We start from the raw sequence: 23,499 nt of genomic DNA on the forward strand, positions 1-23,499 counted from the left end.
CTTTACTTTATAACATTATAATTTCCTCATCAGCCTGTTCAGAAATATTACACCCCTCTGGACCAGGCTGGGCATGAACCCAGGCCTCTTAGGTTGGGAACACTATCACCGCACCATACCAACCTTCAATCTGTAATATTACCACCCAGTCCAATTAGGATAATTGATGTCCCTGCAATCACTGCCCTGTGATTCTTGCAAGGTGACTTAACAACCTGTATGTTTACTCAATTATCTCCTTCCCGCAATTTGGTGGAAGTTAGATTAAATAAACAGTCCACAGACAAATAGGGAAATAAAAGTCCATGCATGGGTATACCTACATAAAATTTAACAATTGAACTGTATAAAACTAAATGCAATGATTTTTTAAATGTCCCTACACTTTGCAGTTTATGGATTTGATAAAGAGGTTTCTGGTTTCTGTCAGATGCCCCTTAGGAATTAGGATTTTAGGAGTGGGCTGGGGTCCTGAAATTCACATGTTGCGAAATTGCATGTCTGTAATTCATTAGTATTGCACAGAGTTTGAATATTTTGTCAATCATCCATTGTTATTTCCTCACTTTCAAGCCTGTTTATAAATTACCTCTGAGAAAGGGTCACCAGACTCGAAACATTAACTCTTGTTTTCTCCTCCACAGATACTGCCAGACGTGCTGAGCTTTTCCAGCAACTTTGTTTTTGTTCCTGATTTACAGCATCTGCAGTTCTTTTGGTTTTTATTCTGTTTATAAAGTACTTTGATCTTTTACAAACATTCATGTGCAAGGTAACTGTATTTATTAAATTTGCCTTTATTGCTTAATGGAAACTAAACTGCTGTCCTCATTTAGTTGAAATTCTCAACATATTTTTTTAAAAACTTACAGCCTGGCCTTGGTCTGCACTTTAATGGCAATGAGCCTGCCTTGTACATTTTTTTTACCCCTTCACCCATAGGTTGTTTATTAGTGTGCTTCACCATCTGGGTGTGGGATTGGCCTTTTCCTGTGCTTCCCGTAAAAGTCATGTTATTTCCAGTTGTTTGTTCTTTGCACGTCCTTACTTGGCTGCGATGATTCTGCAATGTTTGGTTCTAATAGATTTTAAACAGACTTTGGCAGCAGAGTCACTTTTAGCCTTATTGCCTCTTACCCGAATTATGAACATTTCTCACATTATTGATTTGATTCTTTTCAAATTATGTACCTTATTTTTCACCAAGAACAGGATAAAAATAAATTTACAAGTTTGCAGTGACTGGCTTAGATCCTTTATTGGAGAACTTGGAATTTCTGTATCTGCTGTTTTTGAACAGGGCATATCAGTTAATCAATGAGTAACTTTTAATTGGATCTGATGTAATTTGAAAGCCCCAATGTTTAGCTGTCTCTTCATACTTGTACCACTGCAGAATTCTTACCTTGCAAAACTCTAAGCGACTTGGCAGTTTTTCAGAAACTGCTGGATCCAACAAATAAATGTATTCAAGTTTCGATTTGAATCGCGTCCTTTTAGAGCATTGTTTATTGAAGAATAGAATTCACCACAATTCATTGTTTTTTGTTAAAGACTGCTGTTGACAGAATAGGATCTAAAATATTTCATTAACCATTTCCTGATAATTTGTTGAAATCTCTGTAATTTTTTGAACCATTGTAGAGGAAAAAGTATCTATTCAGGCAATAATTCAGGTGTCAGCTCTTTGAACACAGACATCCAGTTAATCCCACACTTTACTCATAACCTTGCAATATATTTCCTTCTTAAGTGTATACCCAATTTGATGGTTATTATTGAATTGGCTTTCACTCTCGCACATTTTGTTGCAGATGAACTCACAAAGCCCCGGTGCTCGAATTTAATGCCTTGTAAATGTCCACAGACTGTGACTGCCATTCACGCAATAATCATTGATCCCTGTTCTCTCAGACCTCTGCTAACAGTTGACAACCACATTGAACCATAGGAGTTTGATTCTATGCACAAGGCTTCAACATGCACGGTCTGATTTGTACAAATCCAGTACCAAAGAGCTAAGATGATACATCAAGCTACCAACAAATTAAGGTTTACCAATGCAGAGAAAAGTGGTGAGTGGAATTAATGTACATTTTCTCGTATTTAGTTCTTAAACTATAGTCACACCTAGAATTCCATGTAATTACACATTTTACATGATTTAAGATTAATTTATTGCCTACTGCTTTTCTGGCAGGTGGCACTGTTAGAACTACATTGCCATGGCCTGCTGTATTTGGGTGAAAGTAACCATGATGCTGCTGCTGCCTCAGAAGGTCATTTAGATCTGTTCACAGACATACCTCAGCTCTTCGCAGCTGCATAAACACCGATCCAGATTTCCCCTGTCAAAATTGCACCCTGTCATTTCTTTGGAAATGCTACTGCAACGTCAGGTGAGGAGCAGATATACTGCAGCTGAATCTTACAGCTTTAGTCCAATCTGAATTGCGCCAAGTTTATTTGGAGGGTTTCTCACCACGAAGCCAAGTGAGTTCTCTCACTGTGTCTTACGAAAGTCACCTCATTAATCATCGATCACTAACCCCTTTCCATGGCATCTACCATGTCTGAGTACTGCAGCATCTTACTTAGCACCATACCAGGAGCAACTCACCTCTCAGTGGATAGCCAATAAAATACCAACATCCTTTGCACTGGTGCCATCTTTAAAAGCCCATTAGAACATAGAACATAGAAAAGTACAGCACAGTACAGGCCCTTCGGCCCACGATGTTGTGCCGTGGAATAATCCTAATCCAAAATTAAAATTATCTCACCTACATTCCCCTCAATTCACTGCTGTCCATGTGCATGTCCAGCAGTTGCTTAAATGTCACTAATGACTCCGCTTCCACGACTACCACTGGCAAACTATTCCATGCGCTCACAACTCTCTGGGTGAAGAACGTCCCTGTGACATCTCCTCTATACCTTCCTCCTAACACCTTAAAACTATGGCAGTGGCAGTCAGTCCTGCCCTGGGGAAAAGTGTCTGGCTATTGACTCTATCCATGCCTCTCATTACCTTGTACACCTCGATCAGGTCACCTCTCTTCCTCCTTCTCTCCAGAGAGAAAAGTCCGAGCTCAGTCAACCTCTCCTCGTAAGACAAGCCCTCCAGTCCAGGCAGCATCCTGGTAAACCTCCTTTGCACCCTCTCCAAAGCCTCCACATCTTTCCTGTAATAGGGCGACCAGAACTGGACACAATATTCCAACTGTGGTCTCACCAGGGTTTTGTAGAGCTGCCGCATAACCTCGCTGCTCTTAAACTCGATCCCCCTGTTAATGAAAGCCAAAACACCATATGCTTTCTTAACAACCTTATCCACCTGGGTGGCAACTTTGAGGGAGCTATGCACTTGAACACCAAGATCCCGCTGTTCCTCTACACGGCCGAGAATCCTGCCTTTAATCCTATGTTCAGCATTTAAGTTCGACCTTCCAAAATACATCACTTTGCATTTATCCAGGTTGAACTCCATCTGCCATTTCTCAGCCCAGCTCTGCATTCTGTCAATGTCTTGCTGAAGCCTGCAATAGCCCTCGATACCATCAACGGCACCTCCAACCTTTGTGTCATCAGCAAACATACTAGCCCACCCCTCAACCTCCTCATCCAAGTCATTTATAAAAACTACGAAGAGCAGAGGCCCAAGAACAGAGCCCTGCGGGACACCACTCAGCACTGACCTCCAGGCAGAATACTTACCATCTACAACCACTCTCTGCCTCCTGTCAGCCAACCAATTCTGAATCCAGACAGCGAAATCACCCTGTATCCCATACCTCCTGACTTTATGAATGAGCATGCCATGGGGAACCTTATCAAATGCCTTGCTGAAGTCCATGTACACTACATCCACTGCTCGACCCTCGTCAACCTGTCTCGTGACTTCCTCAAAGAACTCAATAAGATCTGTAAGGCATGACCTGCCCCTCACAAAGCCATGCTGACTCCCTTTAATCACACTATGCTTTCCAAATAGTCATAAATCCTATCCTTCAGAATTCTTTCCAAAACCTTGCTGACCACAGATGTAAGACTGACTGGTCTGTAATTTCTAGGGATTTTCCTATTCCCTTTCTTGAAAAGAGGAACAACATTTGCCTCCCTCTAATCTTCCGGTATGACTCCCTTGGAGAGTGAAGAGGCAAAGATCTTCGCCAACAGCTAAGCAACCTCCTTTCTCGCTTCCTGGAGCAACCTAGGATAAATCTGGTCTGGCCCTGGGGACTTATCAACCTTAATGTTTGCCAAAATTTCTAGCACATCAACTTCCTCCATCTTGATCTGTTCAATCCTGTTTTCCTGCTCCTCAAAGTTCTCATTCACAACAAGGTCCCTTTCCTTAGTGAAAACCAAAGCAAAAAACTCATTTAGGGCTTCCCCTATCTGCTCAGACTCCACACACAAGTTCCCTACGCTATCCCTGGTTGGCCCTACCTTCTCCCTGATCATTCCCTTATTCCTCACATATGAGTAAAATGCCTTCGGGTTCTCCCTAATCCTTCCTGCCAATCCTTTTTTGTGCCCCCTCCTGGCCCTCCTCAGTCCACTTTTGAGCTCCTTCCAAGCAAGCCTGTAATCCTCTAAAGCTGTGCTAGACCTTTGCTTCCTCCACCTTACGTATGCTGCCTTTTTCTTTTTGACAAGAAGCACCTCTGTTCCCGTCATCCAAGGCTCCTTAATCTTACCCCTTCTTACCTGTCTCAGAGGAACAAATTTATACATCACTCACAACAACTGCTCCTTAAACAGCCTCCACATGTCTGCTGTGCCCTTTCTGTGGAACAATTGCTCCCAATCTGTACTTCCCAACTCCTGCCTGATAGCGTCATAGTTTCCTTTTCCCCAGTTAAATATCTTCCCCTGGTAACTGCTCCTTTTCCTTTCCATGGCTATGGTAAATGTGAGGCTGTTGTGGTCACTGTCGCTAAAGTGTTCTCCCACCACGAGATCTGACACCTGTCCTGACTCATTGCCAAGCACCAAATCCAAAATGGCCTCCCCCCTCATTGGCCTGTCCACATACTGAGTAAGGAAACCCTCCTGAACACTCCTAACAAAAACGGCTCCATCCAAACCATCTGCACTAAGGAGGTTCCAATCTATATTGGGAAAGTTGAAGTCACCCGTAACAACAACCCTGCTACGTTTGCACTTTTCAACAATCTGCCGGCCAATGAGTTCTTCGATCTCCCTACTGCTATTTGGGGGTCTGTAGAAAACCCCTAGTGAGGTGACTGCTCCCTTGCTGTTCCTAACTTCCACCAATACTGACGCAGTCGACAAACCTTCCTCAGCAACCTCAGCCCATACCACCTCAGTAGACGAGTCCTCATCAAATGTTCTTTCAGCCGCCGTTATACTGTCCTTGACCAACAAAGCCACACCTCCCCCTCTTTTACCACCTTCCCTGACCTTAATGAAAGATCCAAACTCTGGAACATGCAACATCCATTCCAACACCCATTGCGCACCTGGACAAGCACTAAGGGTTCAGAGCTGCACAATACAATTTCTGACACTTCCCTCTGATGTTGCAGGCAGTGGGGTATCTCTGACCATCCTGTTTATATCTGTCAGCCAGGGCTCCCTGATTAGACCAGATTAATAGCCCTACTCAGGGAAAACATACTCTATGAGTTCCATCTGGCTGACCTCACTACAATCACTACATCCCTTCCTCTCCAAGTCCGGGGACATAGGCCAGGTCTTTTCTTTTTGCTACTCCCACTGCATTTAGCAACGGGTCACAGTCCTCCAGCTCTGCCTCTGATACAGGTGGCATGCAGCACAGAGTAGCTCACCACTTGCGCCCAGAGCATCTCAGAAGAAATTCATTTTCCTCTTCATGAGACAAAGGCATCGAAGAGGCAACATCCGCTGTGTTGATCTCAGATTCTGAGATATCTGCAACACTTGATGAAGAGGGAGAACCAACAGGTTCTGGAATGGTCAGAAAGGCTGTCAAAGAGCCAGGCATGTTTTGCTCTGGCTCCATTTGCAAGTTTGTAACTTTCATATAATCCACATGTTTGTTCAGGCCCGGCACACCTACCCAAACTTGATATGTCACTATACCTGATATTGCGCTGACCACGCCTCTTACCCACGCAGGGCCATTCCCACTGTTCGTACACCAAACTTTGTTTCCTGAAGTAAACTGTCTCTCTCACTTAGCAGAGTCTTGGGTCTGGCGTTGGCGGTCCTGATGTGTCACCGCCAAACCCCCAAATCCGGGAAGATCAGATTTAACCTGGTATGGAGTCTTATCCCCATTAGCAAGTCTGCTGGACCTATCCCCGTAGCTGCACGAAGAGTGGTCTTACTGGGATAGTTTGGTATGTAGTGAATCTGTAGGCTGTTTCTTTAAGCCTGCCTTTAAAGTTCAGACTGCTCTTGCTGCCAGACCATTGGACGATGGATGGCATGGAGCTGTCCATATGTGACAACTACCTTTCAACTTTAGAAAATACTCAAATTTCCTGCTGGTAAATGATGGCCCATTATCTGTGACCAACATTTCTGGGAGGCTGTGTATTGCAAAAAATGCATGCAGTCTTCCATCATCGTTGCTGTGTTTGATGAATGAACTCTACGCACGTCCAATCACTTTAGTGGGTATCCACAATAACTTAGGATATTGAGCCCATGAAGGAACCTGCAGAGTCATTGTGTTGGCTCAGTGTTTCTGTATTTATTACCTGGTGTCTCAGACAGTGTCCCAACTTATAAACATATGCATCTGGTATTAGAGCCCACTGCAGAATTTGGCCTGACATTATGTATGTCTCTCCCTTATCCTCTTCAAGTAAAACTAGGAGGGGTTTGTGGTCCATTATTATTACAAATTTACATGAATAAAAGTATTGGTGGAAATTCCTTACTCCAAATATGACTGTCAAACCTTCCTTCTCTATCTGGGCATAGTTGCGTTCTGCATTAGCCTTAAGTCCTGGATGCAGATGCTACGGGGCGTTCCTCTCCATTGAGCCACCTACAAACTATTACAACCCTGATGCTGTACAGGGAAGTATCGCAGGTCAATCCCAGATCTCGGTCAACACCTTAGAGGATGATAGCTGTATCTTTACTTCCCTGAACACTATTGGCTCTTCGACCGTTTCCATCCCTGACCATTTTTTAAGAGTTGATGCAAAGGTGTCAGAGTGGAGGCCAGGTTATGTATGAATGTTCTGTAATAATTTACCAGCCCAAGGAAACGCCTAAGCTCTGGTATTGATATGGGAGCTGGGGCACCTTTGATCACCCTCACTTTATCTTCCGACAGGTGTAACCCAGTCTTGTTGACTCTGTATCCCAAGTAAGTCACCTGGAGAGCCTGAAACACATATTTCTCTTTTCTAAGGTATTTGCCTGCCTGGGAGAAACATCTAAGAACTATGTTCAAGTTCTCTAAGTGCTCCTAATTGGTCTTCCCAGTAAGTGTCACATCAGCTAGGTAAAAGGAGACCCGGCATAGACGTCATAAAATGTTCGCCAGAATGTCCTCCATAGACTGGTGAAAAATTACAAAGGCTGACAATAGCCTAAATGGCAGTCTTGTGTATTGGTACAAGCTGTTCTGGGTACTAATTGTAGCGTTCACTTCTGGGAATCCTCATCTAACCTCAATGGCAGATATACATGGTTCATGTCCAGATTTATGAAGGACAGTGCATTTGCGTTCTTCATGTATAAACCTATTGGACTTCACAATCAGTATGACCAGTCCAGCCCATTCCACAAACTGGTCTGGTTTGATGATTCCTTCGCTTTCCAGTGTCTACTTTTGCCTGTAAGATAAATGGCATTGGGTGGCCCTTGCTGAATTGTGGAATTCCTTCCTGGTCAACATGCAAGGTGGCCTTGGCTCCTTTGATTGTCCCTAGGCCTTCCTGAAAAACGTCTGGGTATTTCATTACGACTTCACTCAGGCAGCTGGTTTCCAATGGAAAAATGTTGAGCCAACCTAGGTGAATCCTTCTCAACAAATCTGCCCCATCATGCATGGGCGTGAGCCTTTTACTACAGTCAGCTGCTTCTCATAGAGACTGGAACCAAAGTTGTACGCTTAATGTGCAGCGGTCTCCCAGTATGGGTTCTCAGTCTAGCAGAGGTCTTGCACAAACTTAAGGGTTGGAGTCCAGACCAAATTATGTTAAAGACTGGTTCTGTGACCATTGAAGTGTAAGCACCAGTATCAATCTTGAGTCGGACCAGATGACAACTTAACCAGATGTTTATTTTGATGGTTAGAGTTGGGTGTTGCTAAGCAATTAACTGTGCCTACCCTGATGTAGGTGGACTTTCCACGGTATGCACTCTCCTGGATACCAACCTATGGGTTCTCTAGATCAATTTAGGTGTAGTGAGATTCTTTCGCTGTCTCAAGTCTGCATACCAGCAACAACTACAATAGCTTGCCAGCCCAGATCCTGAAGAAAGTTTTAACTGTTTGGCTGAGGCTTGGCTTTATTTTGCTGTGGGCTGACCTCGAGTCCCTCAGTTCAGGATATGTCCTGAGTGAGGCTATGCAATTGCTTTCACTCAAGTGGTGTCCCCCATACTCACTGGCAGTAGTTTCTACTTCCATTGGAATGCCCTGCCACACTTTCCAATGATAAAGCCAGTGGCAGTACGTATCTGAAGTCTAGTTTGGCTTCAGCTAGTAGGCTTTTGCATAGTTACATCTCTAAACCCATTGTCATCGGCAATGAAATAACTCCACAGAGGCTGGTATCCTATCACTAAGTCACCCTTTATTTAAACATGAAGAGTCCTTGTTGCTGATCCGGCTTCCTCAGTCAGCTGTCGGAATGAATAGAATGTCTGACCCTCCTGTTTATAGCTGTCAGCCAAGGCTCCCTGATTGGACTAGGTTAACAGCCCCAATCAGGGAACTCATATTCTCAGTCCTGAGGAAGGGTCAGTGGACCCAAAATGTTAACTATGATTTTCTCTTCGCAGACGCTGCCAGACCTGCTGAGCTTTTCCAGCAACCTCTGTTTTTGTTCCTGATTTACAGCCTCTGCAGTTCTTTCTGTTTTAATTCAAAGCATATTCTACGATGTCCACCCGGCTGACCTTGTTACAATCACTACAGGAATCACACATCTCAGCATAGCCCACAATGCACAGACCCCGATTAGGTTCCGCCCACTGCTAAGTGGTAATTTCCAAAGTTGTCATGGGATTTGAACAAGGCTGGCCAACCAAACATTTTAGTCGACCATTAGAAGAGCAAATGTAATTTTGGCAATGTGATAAGTGTTACTCACCTTCTCTGGAATGGAAAAATTAACCTTTAAAAGTGGTTCACCTCATTGTTTTGGGCAACAACTTGTAATGGAGATTTCAAAAGTGTCATTTTTGTTTTGTCTAACATCTTCTTTCGCTTTTATAACCAAATCTTTTTCTGCTTATTTCTTTTTGCTATACCTGGGATAGAATTCATTCCCTTCAATTGAGATTCCTTCTCAAACCTTTCAATGGTTACACCTCATATCTCAATCTGATTTGGTTAACGAGGTATACTGGCAGTTGTCCTGATCACTCAGGTTCCAGATGCTGTGTTTTGCTCAGCCCGCGCTTATAACAACTTAGTGGGCAAAGTATTTTGAGCTGAACGATGCATTGGCAAATCTAAATAATACCTGACAACATTAGGTACCTTGCTGTAGGATAATCTGGCCCATTATTAGTTGGAGATCAAGGTGACCAGTGCAGCTCATGTCAGTGGTACAGAACAAATGTGGTTTAGTGATCACGACCTGTCAGGTGCTGCTGCTGCCGCAATACATGTGTTTCATCCAGGCTAAGCCGAGAATCACAATTACATTGCTCAGTTAGTCTTTGGATTTTCTGCAGAATCCATTTTGAAGCAGGATCGTGGGTACTATTGAATTGATTTTATGGTATGCTTGTAGGAGCTCATTGTGCTTAAAGGTGCACACAGAGGATAAAATAGCAGAGGCCCAGTGGTGTCTTTTACATCTCTCTGAACAGCAGCTGAGACTTTGCTTTGAAATCTCATCCAAAGAATAGTGAATCCAAAAAAGCAGTTCCCCCTCACTGCAGAGATAGTAGGAACTGCAGATGCTGGAGAATCTGAGATAACAAGGTGCAGAGCTGGATGAACACAGCAGGCCAAGCAGCATCAGAGGAGCACGAAGGTTGACATTTTGGGTCTAGAGCATTCTTCAGAAAATGATTTTCTGAAGAAGGGTCTAGATCCAAAATGTCAGCCTTCCTGCTCCTCTGATGCTGCTTGGCCTGCTGTGTTCATCTAGCTCTACATCTTGTATCCCCTCATTGCAGTAGGTCAGAAGTCACGTGACACCAGGTTATAGACCAACAGGTTTATTTGAAATCACAAGCTTTTGGAGTGCTGCTCCTTCATCGGGTGAAGTCATTTCACCGATTAGGTCCTTTCATGTGACTTCTGACTTTGTCCACCCCAGTCCAACATGGGCACCTCCACATCATCACTGCAGCAGTACAGAGACAGCTTAAGTCACATGCTCAATCACCTGACTCTTGAGGAAATAGTATAATCAACTAACCAGACAGGCAACAAACATGAATTAAACAAAGTCCATGAAATGTCTGGTTTAAATATAATGAAACTACAGAATTTATTTTCCTGCCAATTTCTTGTACCAGGTTACCCCTGAACATACTGCACTGACCTCTAGTGGTCATCATTGTGAGGTTAACTGTCGTGAGGGTTAAATGTGGAAAATCAAACTCTACCTTGTTATTGCATTCACATTAATCCTTTTTTTGATCGTTTGTAACACTAGATGCAAAGTAGTGTTGCCACTACTTGATGCAAAAAAGAATACAACTATATTTTTGGTACTTATGAAATGGTGAAATATTCTTTGTTCTATAATATTATAAAGTCACTCATTGTCCATGAAACCCTTCAAAGATGGAAGGAGTATTTTTATTTAACCTAATAACACAGCAACCTATGACTTATTAAGTTGCCAGCTTACTTAAAGACATGTTAATGGTACTGACTGTCTTGAAAACTTGCTCTAATCTGAATACTAGAGCAAAATATTCTGTTCGGACTAAACATAAAATTCTTAACAAGCCAGATAAATCCCAAATTTAGATGAACCATGAATCTGTTCCATAACCAGGTAGGAGAAAGGAAAGGTAGGTAAATCCAGAAAACCAGAAAATTACAAAGTTTGAAATTCAACGTGGGAATAAGAAGCCATCAGGTATGTGTACAGAATATATTTTAAAGTTGAGGTTTACTTTGTGCAAAAATCTCCTCTGCTCATGTCACACTGGAAGACTCCTGGAAATGTTTAAAAGTGTTTTTATGCCTTTTTATGATAATAATTCTCAATTTAACTTAATAACAAGGTAATTTGAATTCAAAAGTTAATTTTCACTGTACTTATCGTTCAAAGAAGTTGGATTTGAAATATTTTTAGATTGTTTTTCTGATTGTCCACAGCTTTGAAAAAATCACTGGGTTCTTTAACTATTTCTATTTCTGTCTCATTGAGCTGTCTCTGAATGATGTGGGCAATGATAATAAGGCTGTTGGGAAAATGTGGCAAGAGGGAAAAATTAAAATTTTTGGCATTAAGGATGAAGGATTTTCCTCTTCAGGTTTCAGAGGCTAGTTGACAACTTTATTAAGAAGCAGTAGAGGGATTAGTTGCAAGCATTAACATCTCATAATCGCTGCATCTCATGTCAGGTTGCCAATCTCCCTGGTACGAGTGAAAAACTAGCTGACGCCAATTTCCTTTGTGAAAGGTCATTTACCTGGCAGCTTGCAGCTCACTGACATCTTCTCTGGGCTTCCATCTAGAATAACATTCTCTAATATCTCATAGCATGCACCATTGGCTGTAACCACTTGCATCATCTATACACAAATGCTGGCACCACCAGCCTCATCATATCATCATTACCCTTCTGGATTAGTTTACAGTCATTTATAACACATCAGTACTGCACTTTGGAACTTGTTGATACTTTGCATCGCATCGCTATTGCTAGATTGTGAGCAGATTGGGGACCCATCTCATGTTTTGGAACATGGTGCATCTCAGGGTTCTGAGCTTGCTTGGCTTTCACTCTTTTTGTGCTTACATGGGTATTCACAGCAACTCTGCCTTGCCTTTTCTTTTATTACAAACTGAAAGCCAGGAAGCATGTTGTGTTAACTAGCAATGGACAATCAGGAGGGTGCACATAGAGTCATAGAGATGTACAGCCATGTACAGACCAACTCATCCATGCCAACAGATATACCCCTAAACCCTTCACTTTCATGAACCCATTCAGATACCTTCTAAAAGTTGCAATTGTACCAGTCTCCAGCACTTCCTCTGGCAGCTCATTCCAAATGCACACCACTCTCTGCATGAAAAATTATCTCTTAGGTCCCTTTCATATATTTACCTATTCACCTTAAACCTATGCCCTCTATTTATGCGCTCCCCTACCCTGAGGAAAAGATCTTGGCTATTCATCCTATCCATGCCCCTCATGATTTTATAAACCTCTATAAAGGTCACCCCTCAGCCTCAAACACTCCAGGGAAAATAGCCGCAGCCTGCTCAGCCTCTCCCTTTAGCTCAAACCCTCCAACCTCGGCAGCATCCTTGTAAATTTTTTCTGCACCTCTGTTTTTTTGTTATTGATAATATTAAAAGTTTGTACTTCACAATGTTAGGGGAAAACTTATTTCAGCTTCTGGGTATTTTAGGTCCATTGTCAAACAAGCCTGGGAGTTGCACTCCAGAAGAAATTGGGATTGATTTTTTGCTAATAGTTTCAGCTATGTAAATATTCTCCAATCAGGGTATTTCACTGAAACAATTGCCTTGTTTTTATTTGAATCCGAAGAAATGGAAACACCAGTATTGCTACAGATATTTTGATAGCTGTTAAGTGCTACCATGAGATAAAATAGTTAGACTAGAAGTGGCCTGTATCAATGTCGAAAATAAAAAGAAGACAATTTATAAGTTTACATGAGCACATCAGACAATAATACACTTTTTTAGTTTTAAATCTCCGTTATCGCTGCTACACCTTTTTCACAGATTACCTAGTGTGCAAGAAGATCATTTGGCCCAGAGTCCACATTGACCCTCTGATGAGCATCCCATCCAGATCTAACCCCCGATATCCATGTTACCCTGCATTTCCCATGACTAAACCATCTAGCCTGCACATCCTGGACACTACGGGCAATTTAGTATGGCCAATCCACCTAATGAGCACATCTTTGGACTGCAGGAGGAAACCCACACAGGCATGGGGAGAGTGTGAAAACTCCACACGGACAGTTAGCCAAGAGTGGAATCAAACCCAGGTCCCTGGCGTTGTGAGCTGGCAGTGCTGACCTCTGAATCAGTATGGAACTGTCTTTCTTCATGAGGGTACATCCTCTGCATTGTTCACTTCTCTTCAAAACTGCAGTACATTGCAAATACTTTATACTGATATGACACCTGTAAAGCAGACAGTCAGAACAACAGCTATGTTAAAATAGGTAGAGATTGGTTAGCTGGATGCACTGTGATGCCAATAGCATGGGTTCAATTTCTGCACCTGCTGAGGTTACCATGAAGGATTGACCTTCTCAACCCCTTCTCTTGCCCAAGGCAATATGACCCTCGGGTTAAACCACCACTTCCAGTTGTCTCTCTCTGATGAGACAGCAGCCCTGTGGTCTGGTAAGACTAAGGCAACTTTACCTTACCTTGAAAAAATAGTCAATAGTTCTGAGAAAGGGTCACCGGACTCGAAACATCAACTCTGTTTTTTTCTTCACGGGTGCTACCGGACCTGCTGAGCTTTTCCAGCAACTTCTGTGTTTGTTCCCGATTTACAGCATCCGCAGTTCTTTCGGTTTTTAAAATAGTCATTCCTATTTAACCTGACCAACAATCAGTTACTTTTAAAAATAAATCCACAAAAAGTGATTCTTTCACATCCTGAAATAGATCCAGGAAATTTATTTTACACATATTGATGACCATTTCATTTTAATACATCACCAATGACTGGAACTGTTGGGATGCCAGTCATCCTCTTAATCTATTAGGATGAAATTACCAAGTAGCAGTATTCACTTGTACGTTACAGTCTACATATTCTAAACTTGTTTCAGCAACTGGCTGCATTTTAAACTGGTTGGACAAAGTAATTGTACCAGAACAGGAGCCAGCCCTACTTCTACCCAATTAAACAATTTCGGCGTTAATAGAAAGCTTATCAAACTTGAAGGAGAATGTAATGACATTACGTTTAGTGTTCCAGCAGAACTGAGAGAACATTGGACCTGCATCGGTGATAACAACACCTATTGATTAAAGAAAATGTCAATTTTAATGCAGTTTTCCCATTTCGCAAATGAAGCATTTATGGCACCCATAGGATCAGAGCCATTACTGCTTTTTTCATTAAGCAAAATTCTGTCAACTAACCCCCATCACACTTGCACAGGCATCTCTGACAACACGGCATCTTCTAAAATAACAGTCTCTGACACTCCATGGTCTGTGCTGTGGAACTGACTGAGGCCCAATCATTAATAAATGCTTGAAATAACCTTCTCTTTGTACTTGACCCCTTCCAATACTATAAAACCTTAATTCTTTGACTGTCAAATGCATTGTTATAGCTGGATGTTCACTCCCCATTAACACAGAGTCAATCTTCTGGCTTTGAGAGTCATTTTTACATTACCATAAGACCATGAGACAGAGGAGTGGAAGTAAGGCCCATTGAGTCCACTCCGCCATTTAATCATGGCTGATGGGCATTTCAACTCCACTTCCCTGCACTCTCCCTGTAGCCATTAATTCCTTGTGAGATCAAGAATTTATCAATCTCAGCCTTGAAGACATTCAACGTCCCGGCCTCCACTGCGCTCCATGGCAATGAATTACACTTACAAGACTCCATACTCTGTCTTTCACATCAAGATACAATTTATTCCTCCTATTTCAATTCAATTTTACTGCAAGAAATTTCTCTTACGCTGGTTTATTTCAATTGCTTATTTTAAACAGTTGGATAAATTGAGCAAGAACAACTGAGTTAAGAGGAGTAGCCTGCACATTTGTTTTATAAAAAAAGTAAAAGCAATGTGCACTGAGACCATTTGAGATGGTTTGTGTGCATTTAAATACATTGCACATTAAATAGCTTATTTTAAAACATCACTAATAATAAATAGATTGTCCTTTTTAAAAAATATTTTCACTAGAAACCATAAGCAAAGCAGCTAAGGCAAACATTAACCCAGAGTGACAGTTCTGCCTCCTCGTCTTGATTCTGCAGAACGCCGACAAATTTTCATGGATGAGAAACGATCATTCAGGGTCATATTTGTCTGCAACAGAACAGATTGTTGGAAATAAATAAAACTGCTGGGAGTGGTACCAACTGCTCAAAGATACTTGGCATGGATTTGTAAAGCGAAGATCAGATATGAATCGTCCAGTTGAATTTTTGAGGGCTCTGGTGGCTCAAAAAATGTCTACACATGTAGCTATGTAGAATTTCAAAAGGTCTTTGATCAATATAACAGATGAAAAAGCTGCAGATATTCAATGTCAAATGAAGCTAGACATATGATCATTGTAGTGGCAGAACACAAGGAGGGTATGTATGTTTTGAAATAAGAAACAGTCCTTGAATTTTTTTTGTAGATTTAATGTCTGTCAATTACATATTGATATTAATTTTCCTGCCATTAGTTCTGTGCATTAGAAGTTTAATATTCAGAACCTGATTAGAACAGGCATATAACAATGCTGTCACACCTCTCTGCCATTTCAAGTCTTGTTCTGCTGGTATAAGTATTTTGTCCAGCTGTAGAGTGTATGAAACAAAACAAAAACTTTGTCTCAAAGGCATTTGGATAAGTACTTAAATGTTTGGAGGGATATGGGCCAAGAGCAGGCAAGTAGGACGAATTTACTTTGGGATTATGCTTGGCATGGGCTGGTTGGACTGAAGAAAAACTGACGTTTTCCCACCCACCATCAGTTCTGAGGAAGGGTCACCGGACCCGAAACGTTAACTCTGTTTTCTCCTTCACAGATGTTGCTGGACCTGCTGAGCTTTTCACAGCAACTTTGTTTATGTTGTGTTGGTTGGACTGAAGGGTCTGTTTCCATGCTGTATGACTCTACGACTCCGTAAGTTTGCATTTATGACTTAGTTCCCTATTCACAAAGATAAATTTAATGATGCACTGGTGAAAAGATAGGCCAAAATTATGAAGTCATTTTGGTGAATTTAAACTGTCATTTTGCTGGATTATCTGCAAACTCTGCTGGGATCCAATGACTTCGACAATCAAGATGCAAAAGGAGGTTCACAGGTTTTGTTTGAAGGGTGGATTTGTGCCTGAAGAGATGCAAACACTGACCAGTACCCTGACCCCTGGCACTTATAATGGGAGTTTATTCAGACATACAAATGCAAAAAAGGAACAGGTTAGGAACAGAAGTAAGCCATTCAGCCCTACAAGCCTATTTCACCATTCAATAAGACCATGAATGATTCATTTGTGTTCTATATTACACATTCCCATCTATCCAAGATAACCACAGATCCCCTTGTCTAACAAAAACATTTACCTACCTTTGCCTTAAATGTATTCAATGATCCCACCTCTGTGACCTTCTGAGGCAGGAAGTTGCACAATTTCCAAGAGAAAAGAAAACTATCCTATAAAGGGGAACCCTAATTTTAAAACCGTCCCCTAGCCCTCGATGAATTCACTGTAGTAAACTTCCTTTCCGTGTCTATCTTGTCAAGACCACTCAGGATCTTATAAACATCAGTAAAGCATTCTTTGCTCCAATGTAAACAAGCCCAACCTGCTCACTCTTTCTCCAAAAGGCATTCGTAAGACATTCTGCTCACTCCAAGTATCAATTTAACAGACCTTCTCTGAGTTGTCTCCAATGCATTTATATCTTTCCTGAAATAAGAAAACCAAAACTGTACATAGAATTCAAGACATAGTCTCATAATGTTTTGATTAGCTAAAGCATAACATCCTTACTTTTATATTCTTTTCCAAGTAAAGGATAAGAACTCATTAGCTTTCCTGATTACATGCTGTTCATGCATACTAACCTTTTGGGACTCATTTTTGTATCATACACGGGTTCCCAACAACTGCACCTCCATCCTGAAACTAACTTCCAGAAGCTAAATTTGCTGTTCGGCTTAAGCAGATGGGTGACTATGATGTATTGGCAGCATTTTAAGCGCTTGTTAGGTGCTGTCCAAATTCCAGCATTGGAAGACATTAGTATGCATGATTCTGGAATAAGTGCCAAGAAATAAAATTCACTCATGTGAGGGAGGTAGAAGTGTTTTCACACAAAGGCAATTTGTTCTAGTTGAATGGAGTGAATCTGATCCAAACTGTTCTGTAGATTCACTTGAGAGTCACTTTAGTTTCTGACAACTTAAAACACTTTGTTGTTGGCCTGGTCCAATTAAATGCATTCTCAGTCACTTCTGGAAAACAATGAAAATGTGCACAGATACCCAGTTCAGAAACAAAGGCAAGGGTTGGGATGTCCCATTGTTTCACACCAGGTTTTGTGATCACATTGGGTCAGAATGGTAGATTACTAAATATAAAATATTCAGGCTCTGGAACTGGACAGGACATAAAAATGGTCTTGATCATCACTATGTGGTTACCCATACTTTGTTGCTTCTGATACAGGTACCAAACAAATGTTTGCCTGCTGAATTAGATGACTGTAGTCTATAGCCAGTATTAAGCACACTTTTGAGAGGCAGCTCACCTGAGCAGGGAACAATAAATTGTGAGGATAGCACAAGATAAACATAGAAACATACAATATAGGTGCAGAAGTAAGCCATTTGGCCCTTCAATCCTGCACCAACATTCAATATGATCATGGCTGGTCAGGCAATCTCAGTATCCCATTCCTGCCCTCTCCTCATACCCCTTGATCCCTTTAGCCACAAGGGCCGCATCAAGCTCCCTCTTGAATGTATTTAATGAAATGGCCCCACCAGCTTCTTGAGGGAAAGAATTCTACAGGTTCGCAACTCTGAGTGAAGAAATTCTTCCTCATCCCAGTCCTAAATAGCTAACCCCTATTCTCAGACTGTGACCCCTTGTTCTGGACTTCCCTAACATTGAGAAAATTCTTTCTACATATCGGATTTTACATGTTTCTGTGGTATTCCCCATCTCATTCTTCCAAATTCCAGCAAATACAAGCCCAGTCAGTCCAGTCTTTCATCATGTGTCAGTCTTGCCATCCCAGGAATCAGTCAGGTGAACCTTTGCTGGACTCACTCAAATAGCAAGGAAGTCCTTCCTCAGACTAGGAGGCCAAAACTGCACATAATACTCAAGATGTGGCCTCACCAAGGCCCTGTATAAATGCAGCAAGACATCCTTACTCAAATCCTCTCCAGAGCAATGTCCATTCTGGAGCCTGAATATTTGTTATTTAGCAATCTACCATTCTGGCCCAATGTAATTGCAAAACTTGGTGTGAAACCATAGGACATCCCATCCCTTGCTTTTGTTTCTGAACTTCTGAAAGCCATCAGCTTTCCTCACTGCCTGCTGCACCTGCGTGCCAACCTTCAGCAACTGTTCCACCATGACACACAGGTCTTGTTGCATCTCACCTTTTCCTAAACTGCCACCAATCAGATAATAATTTGTCTTCTTGTTTTTGCAACCATAGTGGACAATCTCACATTTATTCACATTATATGGCATTTTCCAAGAATCTGCCTACTCAGCTTTTCTGTCCAAGTCACCCTGCCTCCTCCTCACAGCACACACTGCCAAACAGCTTAATACCATAAAGCTTGCTCAAAACTCTAAAAGGGAGTTGTATTTTGGCTAAAACCTGCACTGGAAACCATTCTACAGCAGATGCTGACTTGGGAACCACAGCAGAATAATACAATGTGATAGAGAGCACAGGATGTGACAGAGGGCGGCCTCCAGCAATTTCCAACACTATACTGCAGGCCTTGTTGCAGGAGGTGGGATGTGCATTCTCCATAGTGGGATAGCAGGCAGTGAGATCAAGATAATTTGATAGCAGGAATCCAACCCTCGCAGCAGGGCTGCAAAAGGTTCAATGATCTTATTCAAATGGTTAAGATCAGTGAATGCATCTTTCACTGCTGTATCCCACCCCCTGCACTATCTGCCTCATGAACTGCTCAACGCTCCAGGCGACACCAAGAATTTCCATCAACCTCATGCTGCAAGCCTCATATCTATATCTCACAGTTTGTATGGCGCTATTAACTGTCCAATCATGCCAGTCACTTCACTCAAATACATTACACCACACTCACTTAAAATTTCCCTTTCTTCTGGGATAAAGTGGTATACAAACACAAGCCCTTTCCTCTCTTCTAAGATAAAGTGATACACAAACATGAGCCCTGACAGTCAAAAGTCAGTGCCGTCATTGTAACAAACAAACACGTCTGAGACAACTTCATCATTTATCTGTCTTCTGGCATCCTATTTCCCTTCATGTTTCAATCTCTTCTTTACAAACTATGTAAATATAAAGGCATCTCTTGCTTTCAAACCTGCGCCCAACCACCCTCTCCCCACACGACCCTACCCCGTGACCTGCAACTTAGTTAGGCGGTGGTGGAAAAACAAGAGACTGAAGACCAGAAAGAAATTGAAGAAGTAGAAATACCACCAGTTGCAGCTACCGTCGCTATTCTTGAGCTGCATGGTGCATCTGATAGCCAGAGATGTGAATATTTATTAGGGCTAAGAATGAACATTGGGATTGCAGATTAACAAACTGAAAACTTGATGTGATGAGTATGCATGAATAGCCCACGCTTTAGTGTTGAATCTTTGAGATAGTAATTCCTGAGGGTGAAGGTCTATTTTCAAGTGGTATTGATTTGGACATTGGGATGCCGCAGAGGATTTGAAATACTGTGGGTGGAATATGTCTGCCCTCCACTGGGGTTAAAGCAGATATCATCAACTCAATGATACCATCAGTGTAAGCAGCACTTATACTTCATGAGTTATTATAGTTTCAACCAGCTACAATGAGTTCACTTTACTGGTCGTCAATATCAACGTAATTTATTCGTAGAATTGAAGAAACTTAAAAGGAGGCCATTCAGTCTATTGTACACGTGCTTCCTCTTTGATGGAGTAATTGTGCTTTGTTTAATGTCTCTTTAAATTTCTAATTCAATCACCTGTTTCAAGTCTCTTTTAAAATTCTTTTTCAAATGGGGTTCTCTCAGATTTTTGGGTAGAGTTTTCCAAGTGTCTGACAAATTTCTCAGTGAAGATATGTCTCCTTATCTCCGTTCTACGTCATTTGCCAATGATTTTAGTTTGCTTCTTTTAGCTTTTCTCCTATTACCTGGCATCACCACAATTCTCCAAGGCTCCTTAGATAGCACCTTCTAAACCCAAGACGACAAGGATAAGGGCAGCAGATACATGAGAACACCACTACCAACAAGTTCCCTCCATCCTCACTTGGAAATATATTGTCATTCCTTCAGTGTTGCTGTGTCAAAATTGTGGGACTCTCTCTCTCTCTCTTTCTCTCTCTCCCTCTCCTGCGCGCTCTCCAATTGCATTGTGGGTCTACCTCCAGCATGTGAAACTGCAGTGGTTCAAGAAAGCTACACCTTCCCAAGGGTAACCAGTGATGGGCAATAAATGCTGTCTCAGCCAGCAACACCCACATCCCAGATGAACGAATTTTAAAAATGTTGAATGGTCACTTTATGTCAACTATATCATTTTTGGAATTGGTGGATGGTTTTGCTGCCAGATGCCCTTCCTGCCACTAGCCCTCCCTATCTTCTTTGGGCTGCGGACCAGCACCGATACACCCTAGCTTGTTTCTGCAGTGAACGTGTTCTTTGGTCATAGAGTATGACACAAACCCGGGCAGCAGAATTACCCACTGAAGCATCCTTGATTACTTTGAGTCTAAGACCTGTCTGATTATTGACCTACTCACCACTTGAAATTGTTTCTTTTATTTATTTTATCAAAGTCATTTAACTCACGGAAAATCTTTATTAGACCCCTATTGATCTATTTGTCAAAAAATACAGTGCTAATTTTGTCAGCTACACCTCATCACTGAAGACCACTATCACTGGTGACATCTGCTAAACATACAGGTGTACTCTCACTAAAGCCTTTACATCATTTCTGAAGTACAGAATTGTACACAAGACTCCAGGTGAGGCTAACCAGTGAGCTATGAAGTTCCACAATGGTTTTAATTTATAAATTCAAGGACCTCATTTAAAAAAATAACTTTAACTATTTGCCCTGACTTTAATGCTTTGTGTACATTGACACCAAGGCCTCATCTACATTTGTAAAAATCCTGTCATTTTGTATTTATCTTTCAAAACTACATCTCTTCACGCTTACTCACATTGAGCCGCATTAGTCATGTCTGTGCCCATTTTTCCATCCTGTATTCTTACGCTGAGGCCTTTACATGTCCTCATCATTATCTACAACAGCACTGAGTTGCACATCATCTGCAAACGTTACAGTGCTGTTCCTGTGTCTGAGTCTAGGTTGTTTATATATATATTTTTTAAAATGGCCCCATGTATGAAAGTTACGTATCCACCATCATCTTTTGTTTCCTGTCACTGAGCCAATTCTGCATTTGTACTACCACTTTCCTCATAATTATTTGAGCTATGGGCTTCCACCCTTTTAACAAGTCAAGTGTAGCGCTTTGTCAAATGCCTTCCAATGGTTTATATTTACATCAACTTCACCACCTTGATCAAACTTCTTTGTCAGCTCAAAGTTAGTCAAATGCAATTTTCCTTTAGCAAATCAATACCAGCTCTTTTTGATTAACCCATGTCCTTTGAACTGAAAGTATTTACCCCTCAATAGTTTCCAATAACTTATGCACCACTGACATTAGGCTGCCTGATTTGAATAGTGGCATATTAGCAACCCTCCTGTCCTCCTACACTACACCTGTGATCAATGAGGATAAACCAATGCAATTGCAATGTTCATATGGGATTCAGCAACATAGGATTCATTCCAACTGCACTAGACCTCTTAACAATTTTCAGAAGTGCTAACCTTTATAATATGTCTTTGGTGCCTATTACGATCCTATCCATAACCCTACCCTCCTCTTCTACGGTCACCACCTAGCTTTGTTTTTCTGAGCCTATATCAATCACCTTATCCAAATTCTATTCTATTTTTTGTGGGACAACTGAAATTTGCCAACGAATTTGTTTATTCATCTCTTGTCACTGTCTGAAGCTTTATAAAAGAGAACTGCCACCTCATCCTGCTTTGCAATTGCGTAACAACGTTTGACCCAGAAGCAGTACAGCATGGTGAATTTGTAATTTAAAATGGTTGAGAAGTACTCTTCAGAGTTTGCATTAATTGTAAAGAGATTAATTATGATTTCCTTGGATTAAGAAATGAACGTCTATGTGATCTGGCAACTTTTGACCTGCAAATACCAACAGAAGAAAATTAAAATGCCAACACGGTGTAGACAAGGATAAAGAAGGTGCAGCGAGGTAAGGACAGAGAAAGCATATTTACAAGGAACAGTACAAAACAGGTTAAAAGGGACAGACAGAATAAAACAGGATTATGGCAGAGATTGTAAAGCATTACTATGTTTCAGTTGTGCCAGAGCCAATCAATTCATTTAACAAGATTTACTAAAAGAGTTCAATGAAGAATCTGTGCAATCAAAGCTGTTGTGAAGCCAGCTATGGAGGTTCTGAAAGACAGCGACATTTATGGGACAACTGTCTCCAAGGAACTCCAACAGAATGGAGCTCTTATTGCAGGTGATTCAAAGACCAAATCCACTGAGTCAGAAAAATCAGAGATCCAATGGTGGAAGCCTGAGACATTTATGACAGTTGTGTGTGGGAAGTGGTGTGAATGCATATCAGCTTGTAAGATAGTCTTTGTTGCATCTTCTATTTCATGTGTACTAAATACATATATCATGCAATTTGCCTTTTAATTTATAGTGATTCTGATTCATTCTAAAGTAAAACTTTAAAAGTGAAAACTTTAATTAGTAATTTCTTCATTCAGTGATTTGATAAATTTGGTTAATTTGCTTCACAGTTTCTCCAAGGGGATTGTAACAATTTGCATCAAATAGATTCAGTTCTGAGCCACTTAATATGTCCCATCTGTTTAGAATTGTAACACCATCCTTAAACATAACATACCCTCTCATCTTTTTTACTGTTCAACTGGACTTAATACAGCCCAATCATGGTGGCAGGAGCCACTTAAGGTGGGAAAGGCTTTATACCAGTCTCCAGGTAACTGCAAAATCACCCACAATTAAGTCAGACAATGGGTTGACACAATTCCTGACTACTGCCAGTGGGACATTAATTAGGATCATTAATGAGATCAAT

The 23,499-nt window shown here is 41.4% G+C and overlaps 1 protein-coding gene across 1 annotated transcript in view; it reads right to left on the reverse strand.

The window, feature by feature from the left end:
• Window positions 1–13,982: 13,982 nt before the first annotated feature.
• Window positions 13,983–23,499, reverse strand: part of LOC125458664 (UAP56-interacting factor-like) — a 44,126-nt gene continuing 34,609 nt past the window's right edge. Inside the window, exon 10 of the mRNA XM_048544100.2 lies at window positions 13,983–15,397. Coding sequence (XP_048400057.2) covers window positions 15,302–15,397 — 96 coding nt within the window. The 3' untranslated portion in view covers window positions 13,983–15,301. The remainder of the gene's footprint in view (window positions 15,398–23,499) is intronic.

Source organism: Stegostoma tigrinum, chromosome 15 (assembly GCF_030684315.1).
Source record: "Stegostoma tigrinum isolate sSteTig4 chromosome 15, sSteTig4.hap1, whole genome shotgun sequence".
NCBI classification, from domain to species: domain Eukaryota; kingdom Metazoa; phylum Chordata; class Chondrichthyes; order Orectolobiformes; family Stegostomatidae; genus Stegostoma; species Stegostoma tigrinum.